At 42.2% G+C, this 27,877-nt stretch overlaps 1 protein-coding gene across 5 annotated transcripts in view; it reads right to left on the bottom strand.

Moving 5' to 3' along the window:
• The window catches only part of setd2 (SET domain containing 2, histone lysine methyltransferase), a 90,858-nt gene that overhangs the window by 20,978 nt on the left and 42,003 nt on the right, over window positions 1-27,877 (bottom strand). For all 5 annotated transcript variants that reach the window (XM_048595726.1, XM_048595725.1, XM_048595724.1 and 2 more), the window contains exons 5-14: window positions 27,190-27,318; window positions 24,168-24,296; window positions 23,141-23,264; window positions 18,104-18,181; window positions 13,938-14,035; window positions 11,346-11,481; window positions 10,273-10,407; window positions 9,020-9,148; window positions 6,938-7,558; window positions 4,779-4,833 (exon numbers count right to left, since the gene is read on the bottom strand). In XM_048595726.1, the coding sequence (XP_048451683.1) occupies window positions 4,779-4,833; window positions 6,938-7,558; window positions 9,020-9,148; window positions 10,273-10,407; window positions 11,346-11,481; window positions 13,938-14,035; window positions 18,104-18,181; window positions 23,141-23,264; window positions 24,168-24,296; window positions 27,190-27,318 (1,634 nt within the window). The remainder of the gene's footprint in view (window positions 1-4,778; window positions 4,834-6,937; window positions 7,559-9,019; window positions 9,149-10,272; window positions 10,408-11,345; window positions 11,482-13,937; window positions 14,036-18,103; window positions 18,182-23,140; window positions 23,265-24,167; window positions 24,297-27,189; window positions 27,319-27,877) is intronic.

Consider the following 27,877-nt stretch of genomic DNA (forward strand, 5'->3'; position numbering starts at 1 on the left):
GTCTCATTGTCACTGCTGGAGTTCGCTAACAGTCAATCCTCAAGCCCTCTCCCCCCACCATCTTTGTCCACATTCTGCCTTTGACGACATCTCTTATAGACATGGGGTCAGTTTTCACATGTACATCAACAACATCCAGAATTAAATCATCACTGCCTCTCTTGACCTTCCCACTGCTCCTGTGGCATCAGACATCCAGCCCTGACATCTGGTCCTGATTGTCCACCACTTCCTTCAGTTCAACATTAAGCACAGTTTGGACAGTGACACCACAACCCTTGTGTGACTAAAATCTCTGGTTGAACTGGGCTTTGCAAACTTAGCATCTTATCTGACTCTGAATTGTGTTCGACTTCATATTCTCTCCATCACAAAGACTATCTACCTCTGCCACTTCAGTCAATCTTCTGCTAAAAAGCCTTTAACAAGATTTTGCCATCTCCAATTTCAATACTCTTATGTCTCTTTTTGACCAAGCGGTATTATCGCTAGACTATTAATCCTGAGACCCACGTTACTGGGGACCCAGGTTCGAATCCCATGGCAGATGGTGTATTTGAATTCAATAAACAAAATCTGGAATTAAGAGCCCATTGATGACCATGAAACCATTGCTGATTGTTGGAAATCCCCATCTGCTTACCTATTGTCGTTCAAGGAAGGAAACTGCTATCCTTACCCGGTCTCGCCTATATGTGACTCCAGACCCATAGTGATGTGGTTGACTCTTAACAACTGGGGATTGATATGAAATGCTGGCCCAGCCAGCGACAATTATCCCATGAATGAATAAAAAATGAAATACATTAGCTCAGTTTCTCAATGCCTCAAGTTTTAAATTCACAACTTGTGGTTAAATCGCTCCATTTTGTCACCTCTCCTTTTCTCGGTGAACTTGCCCAGCTCTAAAACATCACATCTAAACACTATGTTCCTCCGATTCTTGCTTGTGGTGCATTTCCCCCCTCCTTCACTACCATTGAAAGCCATGCCTTCATCAGCTTCAGATGAATGCTCTAGAGATCCTGTCCTAGACACTGTTAGGTTTTCGGTCAATCTGCTTGATCTTTTCTCTTTTAGTTGGATAGCAGTGCTAAATAATTGTAAGTTGTTGTTTTGGTGGGATGGACAAAGGGGGAAAAGAGATAGTCATACTGACAGTACACCCCATCTCCATCTCACACAAACACCTAGGTACCTCACGTAGACGATATATCAGAAGTCAGACGACACCAGTGTATAGGCCAACGGGTTTACTTGAAATCATAAGCTTTTGGAAAGCTGCTCCTGTTGACCTGACGAAGGAGCAGTGCTTCGAAAGCTTGTGATTTCAAATAAACCCGTTGGACTATAATCTGGTGTCATGTGAGTTCTGACCTTATCCACCCCAGGCCAGCACCAGCATCTCCACGTCATTTTGACTACAGGCAGTGAATGGGTCAGGTTGATGGGAGAATAACAGCTGCATCCTCTGCATCCAAAACCTAAAGATTAATGAACAGTCAGCAAACAGAAGTGGCTACTCGCTTGATTTGCACCACCCACTTTGTATACTGACAGATCAATATTATGACGTAAACCTTGTGATTTATGTATATATTCAAAATCATTTATTTCACACTTAGGTTTCTGATTTTTAACTAAGTAACTGGTAGAACTTGAGTGTGCCTGAAATTAATAATTAATTTCTAAGTATTTCTGTAACCATTGTGATTTCTTCTAAAAAAGAATTTTTGAGAGGCCTGGCTTTAGGGCTTTCACAGAGTCAGAGTCCCACAGCACGGAGACAGGCCCTTCGGCCTAAATTAGTCCATATCGACACAAATGCCCATCCACCCTAACCCCATTTCCCTGCACTCGGCCCATATCCTTCTAAACCTTTCTTATCCATGTATTCGTCCAAGTGCCCGTTAAATGTTGTTAATGTATCCATCTCAACCACTTCCGCTGGCAGCTCATTCCATGTGTGCGCCACCCTCTGTCAAAAAACGTTGCCCCTTAGGTTCCCATTTATTCCTTCCCCCTTACCTTAAACTGATGCGTTCTAGTCCTCGATTTTCCAACTCTGGGAAAAAGGCAGACTGCATTCACCCTATCCATGCCTCTCATGATCTTATACACTTCTGTAATATCCCCCCTCAGTCTCCTACGCTCTAAAGAAAAATGTCCTAGCTTGTCCAAGATCTCTCTATAACTCAGTCCTGGCAACATCCTTGTAAATTTCTTCCGCACTCTTTCCAGTTTAATAACATTATTCCTATGGCAAGATGACCAAAACTGACCACAATACTCCAGTTGCGGCCTCACCAATGTCCTGTACAACTGCAACATAACTTCCCAACTTCAGTACTCAGTGCCCTGACAGACGAAGGTCAGTGTGCCAAACGCCTTCTTCACTGCCCTGTCCACGTGACTCCACTTTCAGAGAACCGTGCACCTGAATCCCAAGGTCCCGCTGTTCCACTACACTCCTTAAGGCCCTACCATTCACCATGAAAGTCCTACCTTGATTTGACTTTTCAAAAACACAACACCCCACACATCTATATGAAACTCCATTTGTCATTTCTCGGCCTACTTCCCCAACTGATCAAGATCTTGCTGCAATTTCTGATGATCTTTCTTACTGTCCATGATACCGCCCATTTTAGTGTCATCTACAAACTTATTAATCACGCCTCGTACATTCTCATCCAAGTCATTGACGTAGATAACAAACAGCAATGTGCCCGGCACTGACCCCTGAGGCACACCACTAGTCACAGGCCTCCAGTTAGACAAGCATTCTTCCACTATTACTTTCTGCTTCCTACCATCAAGCCAATTGTGTATCTGACTGCCAGCTCTCCCTGGATTCCACGTGATCTAGCCTTCCAGAGCAGCTGCCATGTGGAACCTTATCAAAGGCTTTACTGAAATCCATGTAGACTACGTCTACCCACCTGCCCTCATCAACCTTCCTGGTCACTTCATCAAAAAAGTCTAACAAAATTGTGAGGCGTGATCTCCCACACATAAAGCCATACTGACTATTCCTAATCAAACCCTGCCTTTCCAAATGCATGTGTACCTTATCCCTCAGAATCTTCTCAAGTAACTTACCTACCACAGATGTTCAGCTTACTGGTCTGTAATTCCCAGGTTTTTCTTTGCAGCCCTTCCTGAATAAGAGCACAACATTCGCTACCCTCCATCTTCCGGGACCTCACCCATGGCTAACGAAGAGCAAACACAACAGCCAGGGCCCCCGCAATTTCTTCTTTAGCCTCTGGTCGCATTCTTGGATATGTCTGGTCAGGACCAGGAGATGTATCCACCTTCATACATTCTAATACAGCCAACATCTCCTCTGCTGTGATATGGACGGTCTCCAAGATATCACCAGCAAGTTCCCAAGTCTTCATGTCTTTCTCCACGGTAAACACAGAGGAGAAATATTCATTGAAGACATTGCCCAGCTCCTGTGGTTCCACACATACAATGTCCATTTTGGTCCTTGGTGGGGTGGGGTCCTATTCTCTTGCTAGTTATTCTTTTCCCTTTAATATACTTAAAGAATATCTGAGATTTGTGCATCACCTACAGACTTTTGTTTATTTTCAATTGTTTTGGTGACCCAGCAAGATCAATAATGGGATCAGGAGGTTTGCTAGAAATGGCTAGAACTTTTAGAAACACCTATAGCTTAGAGAAGTAGATTTGGTTTTGCTTCTTTATCTTAAGTCCTGTGAAGTCCTTGCAATATGATGATTGTGGAGACCTGCTCTCCTGAGAAGGATATATAGCGAATTAGGTTACCTTAGAATGAGGAGATAGTGTTAATCCTAGGCCAGAAGTGTTAGGATAAAACACTGAAGAGGTAATTAAAGCTGAGAATATTTAAATAGGTGAATGATAGCTTCTGGAAGAAGCTATCTGCAGGTCCAGTCTAAAAGCTGAACTCAGCGCTAGATACCAAGGAGCAGAGTGGCATTGTGGTAATTTTCATAGATTAATAATCCAGAACCCAGGCTAATTTTCTGGAACATGGATTTGAATCCCACCACTGCAGATGATGAAATCGGAATTCAATAAAAATCAGGACTAAAAACCAGACTAATGGCAACTATGTAACTATTGTAAACTGTTAGAATCCCATCTGGTTCACTAATGTCCTTTAAAGAAAGGAAATCTGCTGTTCCTACCCAGTCTGGTCTACGTGCGACCCTGAAATGATCTAGCTAGCCAGTCGATTCAAGGGAAATTGGGGATGTGTAACAAATGGATGGCCCAGCCCAGTGATACCTACATCCCCGGTAAGGAAAAATAAATTTACTGTGTCATTAAGAATAGTAGACAGCCTGAGGATTGGAATAGTCCTAGAAACCAGAATAAGGTGACAATTAACAAAAAGGGAAAAATATGATGAAAGTAAACCAATCTGGAATATAAGAACAGATTTGGGAGGTTTTACAAAAGGATCACAGAGAAAAGGTGGAGTAGCGGGATTACACAAATTACTCTTGCTTAAAGGTGGCAGGGACACAGCATGTCAAAAGGTCACTGAGAATCATATGAACTTATTAAATGGTTACACCATGTATGGTAAAAGGATGGCGAAATTAAATATTGGTGCTTTAGAGACAGAGACCAATAAATGATCTAGGGAATGAGGAAACGGCAGAATCACTGAATAAATATTTCACATCCATCTCCAGAACCAAACAGACAAATTACATACCATAGAGGGCCAGAGAAATCAAGGAGCCAATAGAGCAAGGAGCCTCTGTCATACATACCAGTACTTTCCCGTTCTGTTTGGCTTCGATCCTTCTTGGGAATTCTGTACACTTCCTAATTAACAAAGTTAGCAAAGTCAGAAACAGGCATTTATATCAAACAATCACATCTCAAAGTTATCCTTGCAACAGGGAATGCTGTGTTGGGGAATGTGGCAGCTATTTTCCATGGTGCAAGGTCTCATAGTTTGGCACCAAGGCTAAGAATTACAAACTATTTTTGGATGAAAGGCAAATGTCGTCTGGTATACCAGAATGAATCTTTCTACAATTCTTCAGTTAGTGCCATGGGATCTTTAACATCCACCTGGACAGTTGGACAAGACCTTAATTTGTTGTTTTCTCATTGGAAGAAAGGCACTTACTAAACACAGGAAATAGGTCTCTTGAGCGAGCTCCACCAGTTCATAACATCATGACTGATCGAACTGTGCCCTCAATTCCCCTTTCCCAGCTATCCCCTATAATCAATGAAGACCAAAATTCTGTCTAACTTAGCCTCGAATATATTCAGTGATCCAGGCTCCACTGTTCTCTGGTGCACACAATTCTCGAGATTAAGATTAACAACCCTCTGAAAGAAGAAATTACTCATCTTCATGTTAAATAGAAGACTTATTTTGAAACTGTGCCCTAGTTCTGTTCCATCATTAGGGTGCTCTAGTTTCCTTCCACAGTCCGAAGATGCGCCGGTTAGGTGGATTGCCCATGCTAAATTGCCCATGGTGTTCAGGGATGGGCAGACTATGTGGATTAGCCATGAGAAATGCAGGGTTACAGGGATAGGGTAGTGGAGTGGGTCTGAGTGGGATGCTCTTCAGAGGGTCAATGTGGATGCGATGGGCCAAATGGCCTGCTTCCAGCTGGGATGTTAATCCAGACTGAAAGTGGCAATATAGCACTGTTCACCGCTACTTATAACTCAGCAACGGGTCTCAACCTTACAAACTATTGATTACACAGAGAAGGTCTGACACGCTTAGAGCAACTTCATTGCGCAGAAATCAGGTTGATGATGGGATCCAAACTTCTCATTCACAATTCAGAACATTAGTTATACGTCCCTCTCGTGCAACTCCTACCCAAATCTAGAAACATATAAGCCCTATAATATATAACCCCAATTGGCCTATGAAGGTGTGGCAATAGATTCTTGAACCATGGGGCCAGGGACTGAAAGATCATAACACAATCCAGCACTGGCCGCTCTCATTTTCTTGCACAAATGCACTGGACAACACAAGAAAGATGTTCCCTCGTTTTTGCTTGGCCTACACGGCTGACTTATTGCAGTGCGTGTCCCCTCTATGACTGCCATGTGGTCAAGCATCCTAATCGCTTGTGCACGGTCTGTTGGTTTCGCATGCAACATGGTTTGACTCTGCCACTGTCTCAGTGCATCTGCTGCTGAAATCCTCAGCCACATTTTTGTTATATTCAGATTCAACTATTCCTTTTTATTTGTTCATGAGACGAGTGCATTGCTGGCTAGGCCAATTTGTCTATTAATTGCCCATCGCTAAACGTCCAGAGGACATCTTAAGAGTCAACCACACTGGTGTGGATCTGGAATCATATATAAGCCAGATCAGCTAAGGACAGCAGATGTCCTTCCCTAAAGGACACATTGATGGGCTTTTACAACAATTGGCAGTGGTCATCATTAGGCCAGCTATTAAATCCAGATTTATACAGAATTCACATTTCACCATCTTCCGTGGTAGGATTTGCACCCGTGACCCCAGTGCATTCCCCTAGGTTTCTGGATTACTAGCCCAGTGACGTTACCACTATGCTACTGTCTTCCCTGTTCCACCACTCCCTACCTGCACTCACCTATCACCATCCCATCTACCTTCCCCAGCTCCACCCCTCCTCTATTTATTTCAGAGCTCCCTTCCCCCTCATTTCTGAAGAAGGGTCCCGACCTGAAAAGTCAGCTTTCTTGTTCCTTTGATGCTGCCTGGCCTGCTGTGTTCCTCCAGCTCCACACTTATCTTTTTAGAAAGCAACTGTCCTAATTTGTATTTGAGTGAATCAATATCGTACCAACTGCTTCCACCCAAGGGAGGCTACTGGCCATGCACTCCCTGAAATATTGTAATTCATGTCTCCATGAATTAGTTTCAACTTTAACCCCTTCAACTGTTAGCACTTACCTTCAGGTCCTTCCAGACATCAAGCAGTTTCATTGCCAGCTCACTCACATCTTCAATTTTACCGGGTTGTTCCTGGCTTCGCTCACTCTCTGCATCAGAAACGCCTTCCTCTTCATCCTGCGACGGTGTCTCCACCAAGATCCCCTCTTCCAGCTTTGTCCCATTGGTCGTTTTTGAAGCAGGGTCCGTCTCTTGGCCCTCTCCATCATCAGCTGGCACCTGGCCTGGTGGCTCCTCTTCGTCCAGCGGTAGGCATGGCAACGGTTCAATCGTAGTAACAACCTCGTCCTTCACCTCTTTGACCTCGACCTCTCCATCGGAGGCTTTACTCGTGTCAGAGAGGCCACTGTCCATGCTGTTCTCACTCATGATCTTCAGCCTCTTCATCACCAGTTTTTTGGAGGGGTCAGTGTCAGCTTCGGTGCTCTGCTTCAACGCAGGATCCTGTGTGTTCAGCGGTGTTTGTGCACGGGAGGTATTTTCACTCGAGTAACCATCTGCCTCGCTGATCTGAGGAGCGGAGGCCTTTGTTTGAGCCCAACGCTGAATAATAGGCAGGAGCTTGCTTTCCTCTAACATATTCTTGGTGGAGATTGGTAGCAGTTCCAGGGTCTTCATGATCTGTGAAGACAAGTGAACAACTCTACAGTTAAAGCTATTCTCATATTCCGGAGACTCACTTGCAGAAACAGGTAGAATTCTTTAGCAATATCAGTCTTCCTTCAAAAAGCTAAGCTTTCTTTCACAATTCCACCTACCGACTTCACTCATCCCCACACATTTCAACATGATAGTAAACTGAAGGACCACACTCCACATTGTAACTGAACTTCAACCAAGTTTTTTCTTCCATGTTAAAATTCTCAATGTTTTGTACTTTTATCTTGATTCTCTGTTACAGGAGCACCATAGTGTGGAGGACCCAATCCTTCACACTGCAGAACTGGGACCCAGCTGACTTGGTCTCTCCCACCGACTGGGTATCAGGCAACAATGTCAAATCCTTGAAGGTACAGGAATTTTACCAGGATGATACTAGGGATGACAGACTTCAGTTTTGTGGAGAGACTAGAGAGAATCTTAGTTTCTCCATACAGTAGAGTATGTTAAGGGGAGTTAATGGAAATATTCACTCATTTGAATGGAGCATAAATAGCACCGTGGTCTGACTGGGCCGAATCATATGGTTCAGTGCTGTATTTTCTATTGGATTACATTATGATGACTTTTCATTAAACAAATGGAGGGTTTCTCTTTGGTTCTGGTAAGTGAGCTAGTAATAGAGAACATTGACTTATTGGAGCTGACACGAGAAGAATCTTTCAGTCCAGTGCAAAGATCTGGAAGGATGGTGGAATCTGATCTCATAGCAATTCCAAAAAAGGTATTGGCAACCACTTGAAAATGGATTTTCCAAGGTACAGGGAATTAGAGGGATTTAATATCCAGCTCTTTCAATGATTGACCAAATGACCCCCTTCCGCATTGTGATATCCAAGGACATGAACTGAAGTGGAGTGTCAAATGCGTAAGTACTTTCTTTACAAATAAAGCAGAATATGCACAGCACCAGCTTTTCAGACCTGCTAACTTCACCACAATCTTTGGGTCTTTCAAGGCCTGCTCAGCCCAGTGCAATACACAGCATGGAATAGGTAAAGTCAAAGCTCCCTCTACACTTACCAGGAGAGGTACAGCACTGGTGAGAAATAAACTATTTCTCCTGCCTCGTTCTAGAACACATTCCCAGGTATTTAATGAGATAGTATTGATCAGATTTTATTTTGTATTCACAGCTAACGTGCAGTGCACTGAACCTACACTTGAATTGTAGCATTCCCACCTGAGTCAAAAGGTTCAGATTCAATCTCCTACTCTATAGGCAACTCAAGAGAGATGATCAGGGCACAGCATTGTTAACAAATTTCTAAGAGATGACACATCACTTTGCACCATTTTTTAGCATTTGTTAATATTTGAGCTCCCTCTGCTGGTGGAGGGTGAGTATTGCAGTTTCCCACTCAGGCAGCCAGATACAACACCTGAGTGCAACATGCCCTACAAATCTTTAGCTCAACGTACTTCAGTCTGAAACTTAATATTGTTGCTGGAGTTCCCTCGGCTATCGCCAAGCTCAGTCATCCAGATCCACAGCAGGGATAATCCATGGTACTCCAGAAAGGACTTCAAGCAACTCTGTGAGTGTGTGTTCTGCAAAACGAACATGTACGTTAATATTTTATTTAAAAAAAGACATTTTAACCTGTTAATCTTCTCTTCATGGCATTAACCTTCCTTTCCATTTGGAATATGGACACAGGTAGCAAAGCCAGCATTTATTGCTCATCCCCAATTTTTTTCAGCATTGCCTTCCCACCTCTACCACCCTTTCAGGCAGCAAGTTCCAGTACTCACCACCCTCTAGATGAAAAATACTTTCCTTAAATCCTCTCAAAACCTCCTGCCCTTTACCTTGAATCTATGCCCCTTGGTTATTGATTCCTTTACTGAAGGTGACAGCTTTATTCCTATTTACTCTATCAATGCCAATCATAATTTTACATGCTTAATTTACGTTCCCCTCTCAGCCTTCTCTACTCTAAGGAAAATAATCCTAACCTAGCCAGCCTCCCTTTATAGGTGAATTGCTCCAACCCAGGCAACATCCTGGTGACCATCCTCTACGCTCTCTCTAGTGCAATCACACCCTGTCTATAGTATCATGACCAGACTGTGCACAATACTCCAGCTCCAATGTAACCTGTCCTCTCTCTGTAATCCATACGGTAAAGGCTGACTCACGATGTTCTGTGTGTTCTTGAACTGCTAGTCATGGTTTGATAGAAATGATTGACTTACTGGGCAAGCGTATAGGGTAGTTATGAGCTGACCACATGAATATGGGCACTGGCTTCATATACAGGCTGGACAGGGGGAGGGGCGCCAGAGGAGAAGGATGGCACATGAACCATGTGGGCTTCTAGTGACAAGCCAACAAGTACATGGTCACTTTACTACATAAGCAACCATTTAAATCAAGACTAAAAAAAAAAAAATTAGGATTCAATTTTCAACCAGCTGGGATTTTAACTGTCACTCTGAATTACCAATCAAGTAATATCTTTGTTACACTACTCTTCCCAAGACTCTACTTGCTTTTGGAGAGGTAATGCCAATAAGGTCCACGTGATTAAACCATGAACGATTTACCAATAAGTGTACAAAGTCACACTGTCATCACATGCAATGCAACCCTCTCTGAATTAACTTCAAGCTTGAGGTTTTACTTAGCTTATAATCACTCACCGTTATTACAAGGGCCTCTCTCCCATTACCTGTATTATTTTCAGGCAGGTCAGCTTCTGCTCCATTGTCTCTATGCGGACCATCAGCCGAGTTAAACTGAGCACATGGTTTGAGTCGCACAATCCGTCACCATTCTCTAGGAATGCCTCTAGTTCTTCATCCACCTGACAATTGAGAGGAAAGAGAAGCTAGACCACATGGCTTGGCTATTACAAACAGTGAAAATAGGAGCAGGAGTAAGCTATTCAGTCCTTTGAACCTGCTCTACCATTAAATGTGAGCACGCCTGATCATCCTACTCATACCCTGTTCCTGCTTTCTCCCCATACCCTTTGATCTGTTTATCTCCAAGAACTGTATTTATCACCTTCTTGAAAACATTCAATGTTTTTGCTTCAATTGCTTTCTATGCGGAGAAGTTTACAGGCTCACCATTTTCTAGGTAAAGAATTTTCTCTTTATCTCAGACCAAAATGTCTACCTCTTATACGGAGATTGTGACCCCCTGGTTCTGGACTCCCAGGTCAGTGGGAACATCTTTCAAGTGTTGACTGGGTCTAGTCCTGTTAGAATTGCAAAGATTTCTATGAGACTCTCCTCCCCTTTCACCCAGCTTTCTGTCACCTATAAACCTGAGATATTATGTTTAGTTCCCTCATCTAAATCATTAATATTTATTTTGAACAGCTGGGAGTCCAAATACTGATGCATGCGGTAACCCACTAGTCACAGCCTGCCACTGGGTGGGGGGGGGGGGGGGGGGGGGGAAGAGAACAGTTTATTCATACGTTTTATTTCCTGTCTGTCAACCATCCACTTTAGCACACAACCAATCCCGTGTGCTTTAAATTCATATGCTAATCTCTTATATGGGATCCAATGAGAAGCCTTTTAAAACTCAAGTAAACCACATCCACTGACTTCCCATTATTAACTCTATTGATTACATCTTTGAAAATTTCTAGTAGATTAACAAGCATGATGTCCCTTTTGCAACTTTCATCTAACTGTGCCTATGATAGAGGGTAAGCAGGGAGAGAAAAGAAAGCTGCAATTAAACGTGGTATAAGTCATGCTGCAGGTTGATTAAAGCGATTCTCACAGAGTCTTTCTTTCGGGACCGATCCTTGTCCTTTAATTTAACCTTCCCTCCAGCAGCCCGGATGCTGACACGGTTTTCACCACCCAGGTACCCGCGACAATTTGCAGACCCACAGAAGCATTTCTGAGCCTCTTTCCTGCAGTTGAAAAAGAAAAATACCAATCAGTAACATGTTTAGCGTCAAACCCCAGCTAGGGACCAGGATACAACCCAGCTAATTAATCTATCGCATCTTCAGGGTTATGCCAAACATCAAGGATGAAAACTTCAATTTATATAACACCTTAACATAATCAAACATCTCAAGATGTATCATGGAATATTACAAAACAAAATATGATATCTGGTAATAAGAAATAATTACAATTGAGATGCACAAGAGACTAGAATTAGTGTGTAGATAACTCAGATGGTTGTGTGGCTGGAGCCGATTGCAAGATAGCAAGGGGCAGGGGCATGGAGGGATTGAAATCAAAGATGAGAATTTACTAATGGAGGGATTGCTTAACTGTGAGCCAATGGAGGTGAATGAACACAAGGATGACAGGAGAAGTGCACTTGGAGGGAGTTAAGACATAGGAGCACATTTTGGGATGACATTAAATTTATGGACCGTCGAACACGGGAAATTGTTCAGGAGTGGAATGGATTAGTCAAAAAGACAGGCAACACAATCATGGTTGAAGGTTTCAGCAATGAGTGAGCTGAATCAGGAGTCTATTTGGTAATGTAATGAAGGTGGAAGCAGGCAGTCTTGAGAGAATGGGGCAGTTCTTTGATTGAAAGCTCATCCAGGGGTCAATTATGACACCAAAGTTGGGAACATTCTGGTTCATCCTCAGCCAGAGAAGAATAAAGTCTATGTAGTAAACCGAAGATTATGGTTCCTTCTTCCCAATACAGGGGACCCCCAAGTTGCAAAATGTCCGAATTATGAACGCTTGTATTTATGAACCCAATCCCATACAGCAATGTAGTTTTGAAGATCCAACAAATGAACATTTCTTGTACTTATGAGTTCTATTTTATATTTCCCTGCACTGTGTTTTGACTTGTGTACAAATGACTTGCGAATGGACTCCGTTCACAACCTGGGGCTGCCTGTAACGAATGAGAGGACATTTCTCCTTATTCAGTGTTGAACATCTCACTAAGCAGTCTGATAATTCAGTCAAGGAAGAGGAGGTACTGGAGTCATTCAGGTACATGTGGAAACCAATGTGTTGAGGTGAGAAATAGGAGGGACTGATCCTTGGGAAAACCTGAGACAATGATGTGGGTACAGGAAGAGAAGCTTTGAGAATAATTCTCTAGCTATATTTAAGCAAGAATGGAACCATGTGAGTGTGGTATTACCTACACTGAAAGGACAAGGCTGTTAGTGAAAAAGCATGAGACGATGGTGTGGTCAATGTATCGAAGGCTGCACAGAAGTTAAGGATGAGGAGTGAAAGTTTACCTTTTGTCACAGTAACACTGGATGCTGTTTGTGGCTTTGGTAAGAGCAGTTTCAGGACCACAGCATATACAAGTCTGACCAGAGAGATTTAGATGCCAAGGTCCAGCAACATCAGCTAACACAGAGACCAGAAGGGTAGGTCAACCGATTCCAGGGAATAGGGTTAAGGAAGAAGGAAAGGAGGTGGGGAGGTAGTCTCATGGTCAAGATGATCTCGAAGACAGCACAGAGAGAAACTAGACAAATATACAAGTTCAGGATTGATTGTGGGGGTGGTGGGGGCAGTGTGTGTGTGTGCGCGCGTGTGTACGTTGAGAGTGGGGTGGGGGAAAGAAATGGATTTTAGAGGAACTCTGGCAGACAAACGGCTCAAGCAGTTGATCACATGATCACAATCTTAGTGAGAAAGAAAAAGTGATAGTGAAAGAGACATAGGGAAAGGGTTTTAGACAACTAACACTGACTGTAGAATAGTGTGTGCCAGGGTGTAACTATAATATATCCATCATTGATGAAAATTTGATACAACCGAGTGACATTCTAGGCAAATTTCAAAGCTAGCTATGAGACTTTGTTGTATGGTTACAGTCACATATTGGGCCAGATTTACTTCCCTGAGGATTTCAGTAAACAAATTGGAATTTTGCTACAATCTGGTAACTTTATGGTGACATGACTACCATGATGTGACTTGAACTCCCAATCTCAGGATTACACGCCCAGTAACATTACTGCTACACTTAATGACAGGCATAACTCGTCAACATAGCCATGTTCCTGTTGTCAGTCATATCTGAGGTACAGTTGGAGCTCTGGGCAGTGTGCTGTTCCAGAATTTGGGCACATGATGGGTGTCCAGGTCAGATGGTGTGAGGACAACTTAAAAGGTGATGCTATTCCCATGCATTTCGGTGGAGCAGTCCTTCTGGATAATGGAGGTCGAGTGCTTGGAAGGAGCTTCTGAAAAGTCTTTGGTGAGTTGTTGCAGTGCATCCAATGTATTGCATACATTGCAACACTGTGTGACAGTGGTGTTATATTGTAAAAGGCAGTGTTAAAGATGACTGCACAAATGGAGTTTAAAAAAAAACGGCATTTCAGTTGTACAAGCAGCCCTGTTAGACATCTCTTACCCATATCTCTGAAACTGGTAATCGAAGGTTAGCTCTGTCCCAGCTGGAACCGTCTTAGTTGTGAAAAATCCAACTCGTAGTTGCCCGTTTACTGTCCACTGGAAAGAACACAGATACCAGGAAGTGTAATATCAAAGAGCTTTTATACTACAAGAAAATACACACATAAAGAATAAGGCTGTCAGTTTGGCTTCCATTTCTGAGTCAGGAGAATAGGACAGGCGAGTCATATTGGAGCAAATAAACATGCAGGCAACTCAGGAGTTTGGAAATGACGTCAAACTTATGAAGAATGGAATGCAGGAGGTCAGCCTGAAGTGAACTGGAATAGTCAAATCCAGAGCTTGAAAGCTCCAGCTCTGGGGAGCTGAGAAAAGGGCAAAGTAGGATGCTGTTACAGATGTGGTCTTAGGAGATATGAACGTGAGGTTGGAGGGTCACATCAGGATCAATGGTGACACCAAAGTTGCAAACGTTGGCAGGGAGAAGGACACCGTCAGTAACCAGGGAACAAACACTGAAGACAACAGCATTGATAGACCCAATATTTAATTGTAGGGGCAGGCAATAAGTGCTGACTGAGTCAGTGATGCCCACACCCCATGAGTACATTAGAACAATGGGAACATTCTAGAAGTTAGGTGATCAGTATTTAGTGGGAATAGGATTGAATGAATAGGAGGTGGATCTCATGGACAAGATTAACTCAAACAGAGCACGAAGGAAGAGCAGAGACAAACTAGAAAAAGATGCTAATTAACAGCAGGGGTTGGGGGAAAAAGGTGAGGCTATAAATAAAGTTTAGCTCGATTGGCCATTGAAGGCCGAGCCATGGTGGAGGCTGTTAATCAGATACACAAAGAAACCCATTACTTGCTCACATTTCTTGTTGGAGGAGAGGTCAAAGGAGCTGGAAAGATGAGTTTTATAAGACAGTTTGCAGAGGAAAGAAGCTGACAGTTATATTTGCATTCCAAGATGATCCTGGAATAGTGAGTCGCTCTAGCAGACAAGAGCAGGGCTCAAAAAAGCAGAAGAGTGACAGAGTTTTAGACTACAAGATTATAAAAAAGATAGGAACAGGAGTAGGCTGTTCAACCCCCGAGCTTGCTCTGCCATTCAATAGGATCATGGCTGATCTGACATTGCTCACATCCACTTTCCTGTGTTTCCTCATAACCCTAGATTCCCCTACAGATCAAGAATCTGTCACCTTAAATATACACAAGGACTCTGCTCCCACAGTCCTTTGTGGTAAGGAGTTCCAAATACACTCAACCCTTTGAGAGAATAAATTCCTCCTCATCTCAGTTTCAGAATAAAAGGGTTCCAATTTAAAACTACGTCCTCTGGTCCGAGACTCTCCCAAAAGGGGAAACATCCTTAAGAATCCTCCATGTTTCAATGAGATCACTTCTCATCCTTCTAAACTCCAGTGAGTTTACTCTTGGGTCATAAGACAACCCCTCCATTCCAGGCATCATCCTTGTGAACCTCCTCTGAACTGTCTCCAGTGAAATGATATCTTTCCTTAAATAAGGGGACCAAAACTGCACACATTACTCCAGATGTACTCTCACCAGCACCTCCCCAAGTTTCAAGATTGCTAGATTCTTAGACTTCAACCCTCTTGAAAGAAGGGCGACATTCTATCAACCTTCTTGATTACCTGCTGAATCTGTGTGCTATCTTTTGGTTTCATGCACAAGTATTCCCAAGTCTCTTTGTGCTGCAACTTTTCTCAATTCAAATAATAGTATTCTTTTGTGCTCCCTTGCAAAATGAAAAACTTCACATTATCCCACATTATATGCCATTTGCCAACCTTTTGCTCATTCACTTATCTGATAAATATCTTTCTGTCAGCTGTTTGTATTCCTCCCATAACTTGCCTTTCCACCTATTTTGAATCATTTGCAAATTTGGCTATAGTACATTCGCTTCCTTTCTCCACGCGATTAATATATTTTGTAAACTGCCGTGGTTCCAGCACTAATTCCTGTGGAACCCCACTGGCTACAGGCTGTCAATCTGGAAAATAACCTCTTATCCATACTGTGTTTCCTGCCCATTAGCCAATTCTTTCTACATGCCAATATTCTACCTCCAACACCACTGGCTCTTATTTGATGACTTAACCTTTTGTGAGGTACCTTGCTGAATGCCTTCTGTGAGTGCAAATACAACACATCTTAGTAGATTCCCTCTATCCATTCTGGTTGAGAGATTGTTGAAAAACTCTTGACAAAATAGTCAGATATAATTTCTCTTTCGTGAAGCCATGCTTGGTCTGTTTGATATTTTTATGAATTTCCAAATGGACTGCTATTACTTACTTAATAACTGACTCCAACATTTTTCCGACAATGGATGTTAGGCTAATTGGTCTGTAGTTAGCCACTTCTTGACTCCTTTTTTGAAATGATATGTCAGGAGCTTACTAACCCTCTGGTAATTCTCCAGAATGCAAGATTTTTGGAAAATTACAACCAATGCATCTACTATTTCTGTAGCTACTTCCTTAGTTTGGTTTTTCTAATATTACTTCTCAAGCGAATATAAAGATGAGAATGTAACGTGAAAATTGCGAAGGATTCAGTCAGTTAAATGAGTGAACAACATCATGGTAGATGAAAGATAATGTGGAGAAAATGTGAAGTTACCTACTTTGGTAGGCAAAGTAGCATGTTATGTAAAAGCAAAATACTCCGGATGCCGGAAATCTGAAATTAAAAACACTAAGTTTTAGAGAAACTCAGCAGGCCCAACAGCATCAGTGGAGACTGAAACAGAGTTAACGCTCAGTCCTGTAGGACTTTGCTTCCGAAAGCCACGTTATTTAAATGGTGAATAACCTGAAAATACTGGCATTAAGACAGACCTTTGCACACAAATCACAGAGTTGACATGCAACTAAAGCAAACAAAAGTAAATATTCTACTCTGACCCTTCTGTAACAAAGCCATAAGACTGAGGAGAACGCATAAACTGTGTAAAACCTTGGTGAGACAATTTTTAGATCAGTTCGTAAAGTTTTAGGCTCCTTACCCAAGGAAGGACTTTCTTGCCTCAAGAGTGAGTGCAACAGAGGGTGATTACTGATATGAGGAGATTGATTTATGAGGAGAGTTTGAGTAAATAAGGCCTCTTTTCTGCAATGTTGAGATGTGATCTCAGTGAAGTCTTAAAATTTTGAAATGGTTGCTTCTGTAAGTGTGGGTAATCAAGAACTACAACAGTCTCAGAATGACAGTTTGGACTATTCAGGAGGAGTAGAAATTTCGTCAAACATGTTACAAATCTTTGAAATTTTTTAATCCCAAAGAGCTGCAGATGCGGAGTTGTTGAGTAAATTCAAAGCACAAATCAGTAGACTTGTAGATGGAAAGATCATATAGTGCTGAAGGGTAGAATTGAAGAAAGCAGATGATTTTAGCGAATAGTAGAGCATGCCTGAGGATTAAGTGGCAGCCTTCTGCTGTTCTGATGATCTCAAATAGAATGGATAATATATGGTGGTCATGTCATACCTATGACTAAGGACATACATAATAAACAAAGACCAGGAGTTGGAGCTCTGGCTAACATCTCATCAAATGTGAACAAGGTCAAGTGGAGCATCTCAAATGTTATCAATTAAGCCATAGCAAAACAAGAATCTGTTTTGTATCTTCCTGATCTCACAGGGAGAGAGAAAGACACAGACAGACAGAGAGGAGGAGGAAGGAAATTCAAATCAGCAACAAGTTTGTACTGGAGAAATTGATGGGGTTGACAGAAAGGTGCAGAGAGAGTTGGGGTGGCAAGAAGAAATGGATAGGGGCCGTAGGGGTAGGGCTAGACTTCCATTAGGAGATGCCTGAATTTTCAGCTCAGAGATACGTATTTACAGTTATACCTTCCTTCTAAGCCAGTGTATGGGAGGAAGCAGGCAATACAGACCATAGGGCTGACATGATCTGCAAAGTTTAAGGCACCCCACATGCATGCGGGAAATGGAGGAGAGAGAGGGAAGAAAAGAAAAAGGAGGTGAAGGGGGGAACAAAGGAAGAGGAATAGAAGGGAGAGGAAAAGGGGCAGAGATAGGTACAAGACAGGGAGCGAGGGAAGGAGCATGAGAGAGGCAAGTTATTATCACGACAATTGCTTTGGACTTCCATTCTCACCTTCTGAGTTTCACAGTTCGGCTCACAGCTGTGGTTCATGAAGCGTGAACAATTTCCTTTCAGAGTAGCATCAATGATCTAGTGAAAAGAAAAAGGAAAGCAAAAACCATAACTTATTTTCATAAATAGAAATCACTACTTGTTCTCAAAACCACAAGCAAGCAGCTGCTTATTTTACACCAGCACAAATTAAGATTCTGGCTGATTGAAAGTTAACCTTCAAATTAGGCCGATATACATGGTGCTGCCCCATCAATATTCATATCTGTTGCACTGAGTGTTGAGACAAGATGCCTGGTGTTAAAGATCTCCATGTGTCCTGGTTAACATTCTGCCCTCAGCCAGTACCAATGAAGTGTTAGATAGTGCTGGTTAGATTCGCTCAGTGCAGGCTGCAGCATTTCTAGACCCCACTCACTCCATTTGATTCACCTTGTGCAATGAACCTTTCTCTGATATGATGTCCCGATCTGCAGTTCCCAGCAACTGCAAGGAGGGTGAAAGCAGATGCAGGAGAAGCACATACAGCTGACCTGTACTCAGCATGAAGCTGAAACCCCATTTGGCAGCTGGTCAGTCCATATTTAGGGCTAGACTTCCATTGGGAGATGCCTGAATTTTCAGCTCAGGGATACGTATTTACAGTTATACCTTCCTTCTAAGCCAGTGTATGGGAGGAAGCAGGCAATATGGACCATAGGGCTGACATGATCTGCGAAGTTTAAGGCACCTCACATGCAGCAAACTAGGCATGTGGCTGATGAACAGAAATGGGTCCCTCCTGATGGTTAACATTTTACTCACAGTGTGTTAGTCGACCTGTTTGAGAGTGCTTTTTGAAGCTTCTTAGGTCGCTAAGTGCTTCGCGTGTAGGGAGTTGGGAAGTCATGTTGAGGCTGTACAGGACATTGGTGAGGCCTCTTCTGGAATACTGTGTCCAGTTCTGGTCGCCCAGTTATAGGAAGGATATTATTAAGCTGGAGAGAGTTCAGAAGAGATTTACCAGGATATTGCCAGATATGGAAAGTTTGAGTTATAAAGAAAGGCTGGATAGGCTAGGACTTTTTCCACTGGAGCGTAGGAGGTTAAGAGGCAACTTGTACAAGTTTATAAAACAATGGGGGATACAGATAGAGTAAATGGCAGTTGTCTTTTCCCTAGGATGGGGGACTTCAAGAATAGGGGTGAGAGGAGAAAGATTTAAAGAAGTCATGAGGGGCAAAGTTTTTACACAGAGGGTGGTTTGCTTGTGGAATAAACTTCCTGAGGAAGTGGTGGACGTTGGTATAATTACAATGTTTAAAAGGCATTTGGATAAAATACATGAATAGGAAAGGTTTAGAGGAATATGGGCCGGGGCAGGCAGGTGGGACTAGTTTAGTTTGGGATTATGTTTGGCATGGACTGGTTGGACCGAAGGGTCTGTTTCCATGCTGTATGACTAGAACTCTATGACTTACGCACCGATCTATGTTAAATTGTGGCTCCTTCATCATTGCTGGGTCAAATTCCTGGAATTTCCTGCCTGACAACACAGTAGGAATTCTTTCACAACACAGACCGCAAGTTTTCTTTAGGACATTTCAACCTTCTCAAGGGGGACTAGGAATAAGCAATAAATCTTGAACTTCCCAGCGACTCACATTGCAAGAATCAATTGACGTAAAAGTGACTTGCCTTGTTTCAATATATGAACATTGACTTGTGAACAGCTGCACTTTTTCCTTCCTTGAAAAGGACCTTGGTGAGCAATGCACTGATGCTTGATGCCAAGTGGAATGGTTGGGCTTGAGTTAACAACAGTGTCCAATCTCAAGGGAGGTGGTCACAGCAAGTAAACAAGCCCCAAGTAAAAAAGGTGTGACAGAGAGAGGTCAAGAACTAAAGGGCACAGTGTTTTGCAGAAGAAACAAATAAAAGGTGAGAACTAACATTTTACACAGTAAGTGGCTTGTGTTTGGAATGAGCTGCCTGGAAGTTTGGAGGAGGCAGGTTCAACTGAGGTGTTCAAGAGGGCATTAGATCATTATTTACATGGAAACTATCTGTGGGATTATGGGAAAAGCTGACAGCATGTGGCCTGAAAAGCGATTTCAGCTCGGTCAACAGTTGGGGCTGGACAGAATAGTTTTAAAGATGATGATGGCACATTCATACAGCATCTTTTACAAGCTCAGGACATCCCAAAGTTTACAGCCAATTAGGAACCTTTGAAGTGATGCCTCTGCAGTAATGTAGAGAGAGAGAGACGGTGACCTAGTGGAAACGTCACAGGACTGGCAATCTAAAGTTTTGGAGACACAGGCTTATGGCAGTGGTGGCATTTAAATTGTCTTTACTTGGTCAGGCTTACATGTGAAATCAAACCTACAGCAAGGTGGATGATTCTTGACTGCCCTGTGAAGTGGTCAGGTCAGACAGTCAGTTGAAGCAACCTGCTACAGATACGAGAATGGAATGCAGTGGTTCACAAAGGTGGCTCACCACACCTTCTGAAGGGCAATTAGGGATGGACAGTAAATGCCGGCACAGCTAGTGGTATGCCCATTCCAGGAAACAAATCAAAATTCAGCCAATTCTCACATAGCAAGATCTCACATGCACAAAAACAACTGACCAGATAATGGCCACGGAACCAGAGCAGGGAGACAGAGAACTGTGGCGATGGGAGATGATGGCCTAGTGGTATTATTGCTAGACCTGGAGATCTGACTTCAAATCCCACCATGGCAAATAGTAGAATTTGAATTCAACAAAAAAATCTGGAATTGAGAATCTAACGATGACCACAACCATTGCTGATTGCTGGGAAAACCTATCTGGTTCACTAATGCCCTTGAGGGAGTGAAAGTACCATCCTTACCTGGTCTGGCCTACAGATGGCTCCAGACCCACAGCAATGTAGTTGACTCAAACTGCCCTCTGGGCAATTAGGGATGGGCAATAAATACTGGTCTAGCTAGAGATGCCCACATCCCATGAATGGATTAAAAAAAAAACAAAAGACAGAAAGAAAGAAGAAAAAGTGGAAGGCAGAAAAGAACATGGGACCACAGTGCAAAGTAAAGCCATGATGACTAATAAGGTTAAAAAGACAAGTCTAAAGGCTTTGTGTCTTAATCTATGTAGCATTTGCAATAAAGTAGATGAATTAGCATGCAAATGGATATAAACAGTTAAGATATAGTAGCGGTTACAGAGATATAATTGCAAGGTGACCAAGGATATTCAGGATTTCATTATTTAGGAAGGACAGATTTTAAAGGGAAAGGAAATTGGGTAGCATCATTACTTAAAAATCAATGCAATAGTGACGCAGGGTATTGGCTTGGAAACCACACTGGGGTTGTCTGTAGCCTCACAAACAGTAGCGGAGATGCAAGGAAAGGCATTGAACAAGAAGTCAGAGAGTATAACTGTAATCATGAGAGATTTTAATTTACATATAAATTTCACAAACCAAGCAGCGATAATATTGTGTGGAGAAGGATTTCCTGGTGCGTGTACGCAATTGATTTTTAGACCAATATGTTGAAGAACCAACTGAAGAACAGGCTATTTGGGTACTGTGAAATGAGGATTAATTAATAACGTTGCTGTGTGGGGTTCCTTGGGGAATAGCGACTACAATATGATTGAAGAATTCTATCAGATGGAGTGAAGTAGTAATAATGATTTAATTTTTTTTAAAAATTTGGGGTCCCGAATCAGAATATAAATAAAGGAACTACAAGGTCATGCGGTGCAAATTGGCAAGGGTGGATTGGGAAACCTCACAAAAATGGTGGTGGTGGATTGGCAATGGCTAATATTTAAAACTCTCACACATGAACTACCACTATTATTCATTCCTGGCTGGAAAGGTGGTTCAACAATACCTTACAAAATAAATTAGGGCTACTATTAGATCCAAAGAGGAGACAAATAAAATTACCAGAAGAAGCAACAAGCCCGAGTATTTTTGCATTCAACAAAAGAAGGGCAAAAATAGAGGATGAAAAGTATAATTGCAGAGAATGATTATCCACTATCTTGGCAGCTATTTTCTTAAACATCATAGGATGCAACCCATCACTTCCATGGATCATCGGGCTTTTAGCCCCATTATGCTTTCTCTAGTGGTAGTTACCGTGTTTATTTTTTTCCCTTTTGCCCCTTGATTATTTAGGATTTTGGAATACTATTAGGGTCTTCTACCTTGAAGACTAACGTAAAGCATTTATTTAACTCCTCTGCCATTTCCTGGTTCTCCACTATTATTTCCAAGCCTCATTCCCGATGGGGCCTCTATACACTTTTGCCCCTCACTTCCCTTTATATATTTTAAAACAGCTCTTGGTGTCTGCCTCAAATGTTACTTACAAGTTTTCCCACAAATTTAATTTTCTGTGTTTTTATTTTATCGTTGCTTTGCTGATTTTTAACCAAAGGATTGGGAAAGTTTCATCACTAGTCTTTATTTGGCTAGGACACTGCCAGAGTTGCCTTAATCATCTTCAACATGGCATCATGGGATCATTTACATTCACCTGAGGGGACAGACAGGGCCATAATTTCACTCCTTACCCAGATGACAGCAACTTTGGCAGTGTAGCACACCTTCAGCACTGCAACGAAATTGTCAGCCTAGACTTAACACAACGATCACATCGCTGACTCATGACCTGGAGGTTAACACACTCCAGAGACTGGAGTTCATAAACAAGTCTGACACTTCAGGGGTCAGTGAGCCCACAACAAACAAAAATAATTTAACAACAGCAAAAAAAAAATGGAGAGGGATTGGAGAATTACTGCCATTTTAAAAGCTCAGAAGAATTGTTGGGCTATTGAGCCAACTGTGGTGGAATCAGAAACCATACTGGCTTTTGAAACCAAAATGGCCAACACTAGCTGGGGTCAAATGTAAAAGAGTGTGTTCAAGGAACAGAGGAAAGGGACCAATTGGTCCCTTCAGCAAATCATATACATACTGGGCCAACATGAGATAGTGCAGGGGGAAATGTGAATCACAACAAACACTGGCCAGCTGCTCACCTCATCGTTCTTCAGTGCCATGAAGTAGTAATGGACGTTTTTGTTGCGGGCATACTCCTTAACTCTCGCCTTGAATTCCTTGTGATCCAGCACTTCCCCACAGTACTCCAGTACAAAACTATTCCTGTAAAGACATAGGTTTCTTTGTTATAACAGCATTTCACTTTACTAAGCACCTAATAACCTTATTTGCCTAACAGAGGAAGGACAGTGAAGAGGACAAAACCCGAGCCCCATTTGAACATTTGGCGATTAAAGAACGATAGGTTTGGAGGTAAAGGAAGTTGGAAGCCAGAGCGGAGATGGTTGTACTGTGTAAGGGAAGATCTGAATAGCTCAATCTGAACCTCACAGCTATTAGGAGCTAAAAGCTGTTGGGAACCAGGGGACGGGCAGGGCAATGACTGGTCCTTTGTAAAAATTAAAACTATTATATCAATCAGAGATATTTAATCAGAGTGAAGAGTGTGAGCTTTCTTGAATATCCAAGAACTCAAACAACCACATAGAGATATTCGGAGGAATTCTGAACAGATAGTCACCGTGAGGAGGCTGCAAGATCTCAGAGCAATAAAATCCTGAGAGTGGGCTTATAAGAATTAGATCACTGACTCAACCATCTTGAGTTGCACCCTTTTTCTCAGGAGGATGCTCAGGAGCAGTGGGCAGTGGAGTTGTGATGGAGAAACTAGAATAATAAAAACTGGCGGTCTATTGGGGAATGCAAGGAGGAAATCCACAAATAGTGGCTGATCTGCAATAGGTCAAGTGGCATGATTGCATGTCCAATTTTAGATCGCTTACCAATTTTCAATCTGATGAATGGTGTGTATTTGGCAGGGGTGGGGACTCAATTGGTAATGATTAACTTCAGATGAAGAGTGGGTAATTGACAACTTACAAAAAAATCTCATGAGAATACACATAGCCAGCAGAATCGTATTCCTGCAAGAGGCAGGTCCATAAGTTATGATGGAATAAATTTGAAATGCTTCATTAATGCAAAGATAAATTTACTTCCACTCACACTGACAAGTCTTTATCTGTTCGCAGACCCCAGCCTTTCCTTTCGGTGAGGATGACTTCCACATCAGCATACTGCCGTCTCTGGAACCTCCGGTTTGTACAGTACTCTCCATGCAGACATCTCGACGAGCTGTGACAAGGCAACGACAACATCTAACATTACTGTTAAGTGTTATGGTGATCTTCTTTAATACATTCAAATAGGGCCATTCAGCCTAGTCACAGGGGGGTCTGAATTGGTGGCCTTTACTTCTTGATCCAGTCACACATTAGAACACCGTTTGATCACCCACAGAACATACAACAGTACAGCACAGGAACAGGCCCTTCAGCCCATCATTTCTGTGCTGATCATGACTACATAATGCATTGGTCATTGTCTCGGATATGTTCAAGTTTTCAGAACGTGCAGGCTACTGCGTACTTCTAGCCAGATTTTATGATTTTCCACTAAAGCTATGCTACCATTTAGATTTTATTATTATCTTGTTATTTCACCACTGACACAATGTCATTCAGTTTACTATCAATCTTAGTCTCATTCTATGTCCCATTTATATTGAAAATATCACCAGTCATCATACAGTCCTATTCAATCTTACATTGGTGATGCTCTATATTGATGAGCTTCCTTTACGTTGTCTGGTTGTCACACTCAACCTTCATTCGCCATACGGTGTAGAATAAATCAAGTCTCTACTGCCTTTGACATTAATAAGAATGTCTCTTTCAAAGTCACAACTTCTTCACTTCTCGCATAAGGCCAATACCAACAGTTACTTTTGCTCAATCTGACTTCATCTGATGTCACTGAAGACTTCAGCTTTTCCTGTGACCCTAAGCAGAATTCCTAATCAGCACCACGGGAACTCAGATTCATGCAATCATATAGCAGAGATCATTGTGCTACTGTCAGATTGCTGCAAACGTGATCCAATTGATCTCAGTCATGTACTTGCTCCTTACATACGGATCAAAAATCTCCTCCAGCACATCTCTTATATTAGTTGGATACACTACAGAGGGATTCACACAGACTCGGATTTCTTTATCTTGTCTACATTTTAATGTGCACAACTACAGTAAGCGTTCTTCTCAAATTTCTTCCCTTGATCCGTCCTAAGTTCCAAATTTGATGCCTAGGTACAGTCTGCTTTAACACCACTTCACAGGATCATAAACCACAATCTTCATCTCCCCCACACTTCAGTTCCTTAACAGACACAACGTCTGGGTGATGAAATATCACAATATATTAACGTTACTTGGGAACTTGGGGTCTGTACTGGAGGAAAATGGAATTTACAATGAACATAGAGTCATACAGTGCAGAAAAGATCCTTTGGCTGAAAGTCTGACTTGTTTCTTATATCAGAAAAAAGGCCAGTAGGTTATTTTGAACAGAACTTAAAACATCATTTACAAGAAATCATTTACTTTTACCTAAGTGACCATCAAGCCACCTGGGAGACAATTACTAAGACTTTGAAGTCTTGAGTTTAGGACCTTCTGACAGAGTGGGAGGGTGCCAGAAGCTGGCTCATTCAGAAGCAGCAGCATAACAGCAGAGGTCTCCAAGTAGTCAAGGCTAGGGAGAAGTTCTGAGATAATAAGGGGAAGAGAGCTCCAAAAGCAGAAGGCTGTGGAGGTATCAGGGAGGAATGCATCTTACAAGGCTGTTGAAGATACAAAGTTTAGGAATATTATATTCCCCTCCCCTCCCTTATCAGCCTTTCAGAAGGACCATTCCCAGGTCCACTCCTCCTTCACTCCCAAAAGCTCCCCCCAGCACCTTCCCTTGCAACTGCAGGAGGTCTAACATCTGCCATTTACCTCCTCTCTCCTCAGTATCCAAGGGCCCAAACATACCTTCCAGGTGAAGCAGCACTTTACCTGTACCATTCGCAGCTCACAATGTGGTCTCCAATGTGGAAACAAGTGTAGACTGGGTGACTGCTTCACAGAATACCTATGTTCTGTCGTCAAAAAAGACCCTGAGCTTCCAGTTGCTGAACTTCGACACACTACCATGTTCTCTAGCCAACATCTCTCTCAGACATGTTGCAGTGCTCCAGGGAAGCTGGAAGAAAGGCACCTCATTTTCCACTTGGGAACTCTACAGCCTTCTTGGTTCAATGTCGAGTTCAACAATCTTAGAACTTGAGGCACCTTCTCCCAAGTCCCTTACGCACCAGGCCTTGTTATCACATGGTCTGCTTTTACACACAACCCATTGTTAGCCATTAATAGTTCCCATTAGTAGCTATTCATTCTCATAGCCAGATTGTTATCAACTCCTTTGTCTGCCTAACTGTTCTCCTCTCTCTTTGGGATCCATCTCCACTTATCGCTTATTCCGTAACGCCCTTCCCCTAACCTATCTTCTGTTTAAAAAACATTTTCCTGGCTACCATCAGTTCTGAAGAAGAGTCACTGGACCCAAAACATGAACTCTGATTTCTCTCCACAGATGCTGCCAGATCTGCTGAGCTTTCCTACAATTTCTGTTTTTGTTTTTAAGAGTTCTTGTCTCATGTGATGCGTTTTTTTTAAAAAAAATCTTGTCATAAATTTGTAATGAACTTTTATGATTGTCTTTAAAAGTACATCAAAAGCAATTTGTGATTATATTCAGTGACTGATGCCCATAGTAGATAAAAGGTAAAATTTATGATCTTTCAAGCCAATATTAACATTGACCTTTCCAATATTATCGTCAGTTGGGATCATAACAACTGGCATCTTCTAAAGTGACATATTTTGCTACTGTTGACACTGCCGATGTCCTACACTGAGCACTTCGAGTTCTCAACAGACACAAAAAAACCAGTCTTGCAAATGATGAACCCTCTCGGGCCCATGTGGTTTCGCCTTCTGCATCTAGCTGGTTGTATTTTACTGCAATGCTTCTCTAAATGCCCATCAAAAAGTACCATAGAGACTCTAAAGGACTTAGCGATTAGGGATTATGAAAGTTCATCCCGGTCCTTGGCCGCATCACAAGTCAATGGGAAGGCACTTACCATTCTATCATGAGTAACCTGTTGAGACAGTCTTCACCACACGCCAGCTCTCCTCGTTCTCGGTCTTCTCTGGATAGTAAACATTCACACTGCATGCGCTTGATGTCACGGTGCGACTTACTTTTCTTCCTGTAAGTAGTAAATTTGTTTAATTAAGACATGGTAATACATGGCTCAAGCCAAGCCAAACTTCGTGAATAAGCATTTTAATTACAGTAGTTTTGAACAACAACAGTCTATTTGTCCTTAAGAATTAGCTGTAGGAACAACCTGGAAGAGACAGAGACAATTTAAATGCAAAGCACTGAGGAACAGAGAGCACATCCATCCAAAGGACCAACAGCAGCCTACTCAAGCACTCATTATCACTTTATCCTTTAATATCCTGACCAACAAAAACAATCTGAACATTTCAATCTGTCCAGCATTCACCGGTGAAGCCAGGGAAGCTAAGTCAAAGCTAATACTGCAAACCAAAAAATATGAAATGCTAATATAGTGGAAATATACTGAGCTCAGTCAGTAGGCCAACGATCAGAGTATCTTCACTTTAGCGCACTGATCTAAAATTTCTTGAATGCTTAACTTTTTATCCTGAGTTTGCAAATCTTGTCCATCGCTAACAGTTACCTGATCTCTGTGAAGCCCTTCCTACCAGAAAAACCATTTGAAATACATCCTTCACATA

Source organism: Rhincodon typus, chromosome 4, assembly GCF_021869965.1.
Source record: "Rhincodon typus isolate 14 chromosome 4, sRhiTyp1.1, whole genome shotgun sequence".
In the NCBI taxonomy this organism is placed as follows: Eukaryota; Metazoa; Chordata; class Chondrichthyes; order Orectolobiformes; family Rhincodontidae; genus Rhincodon; species Rhincodon typus.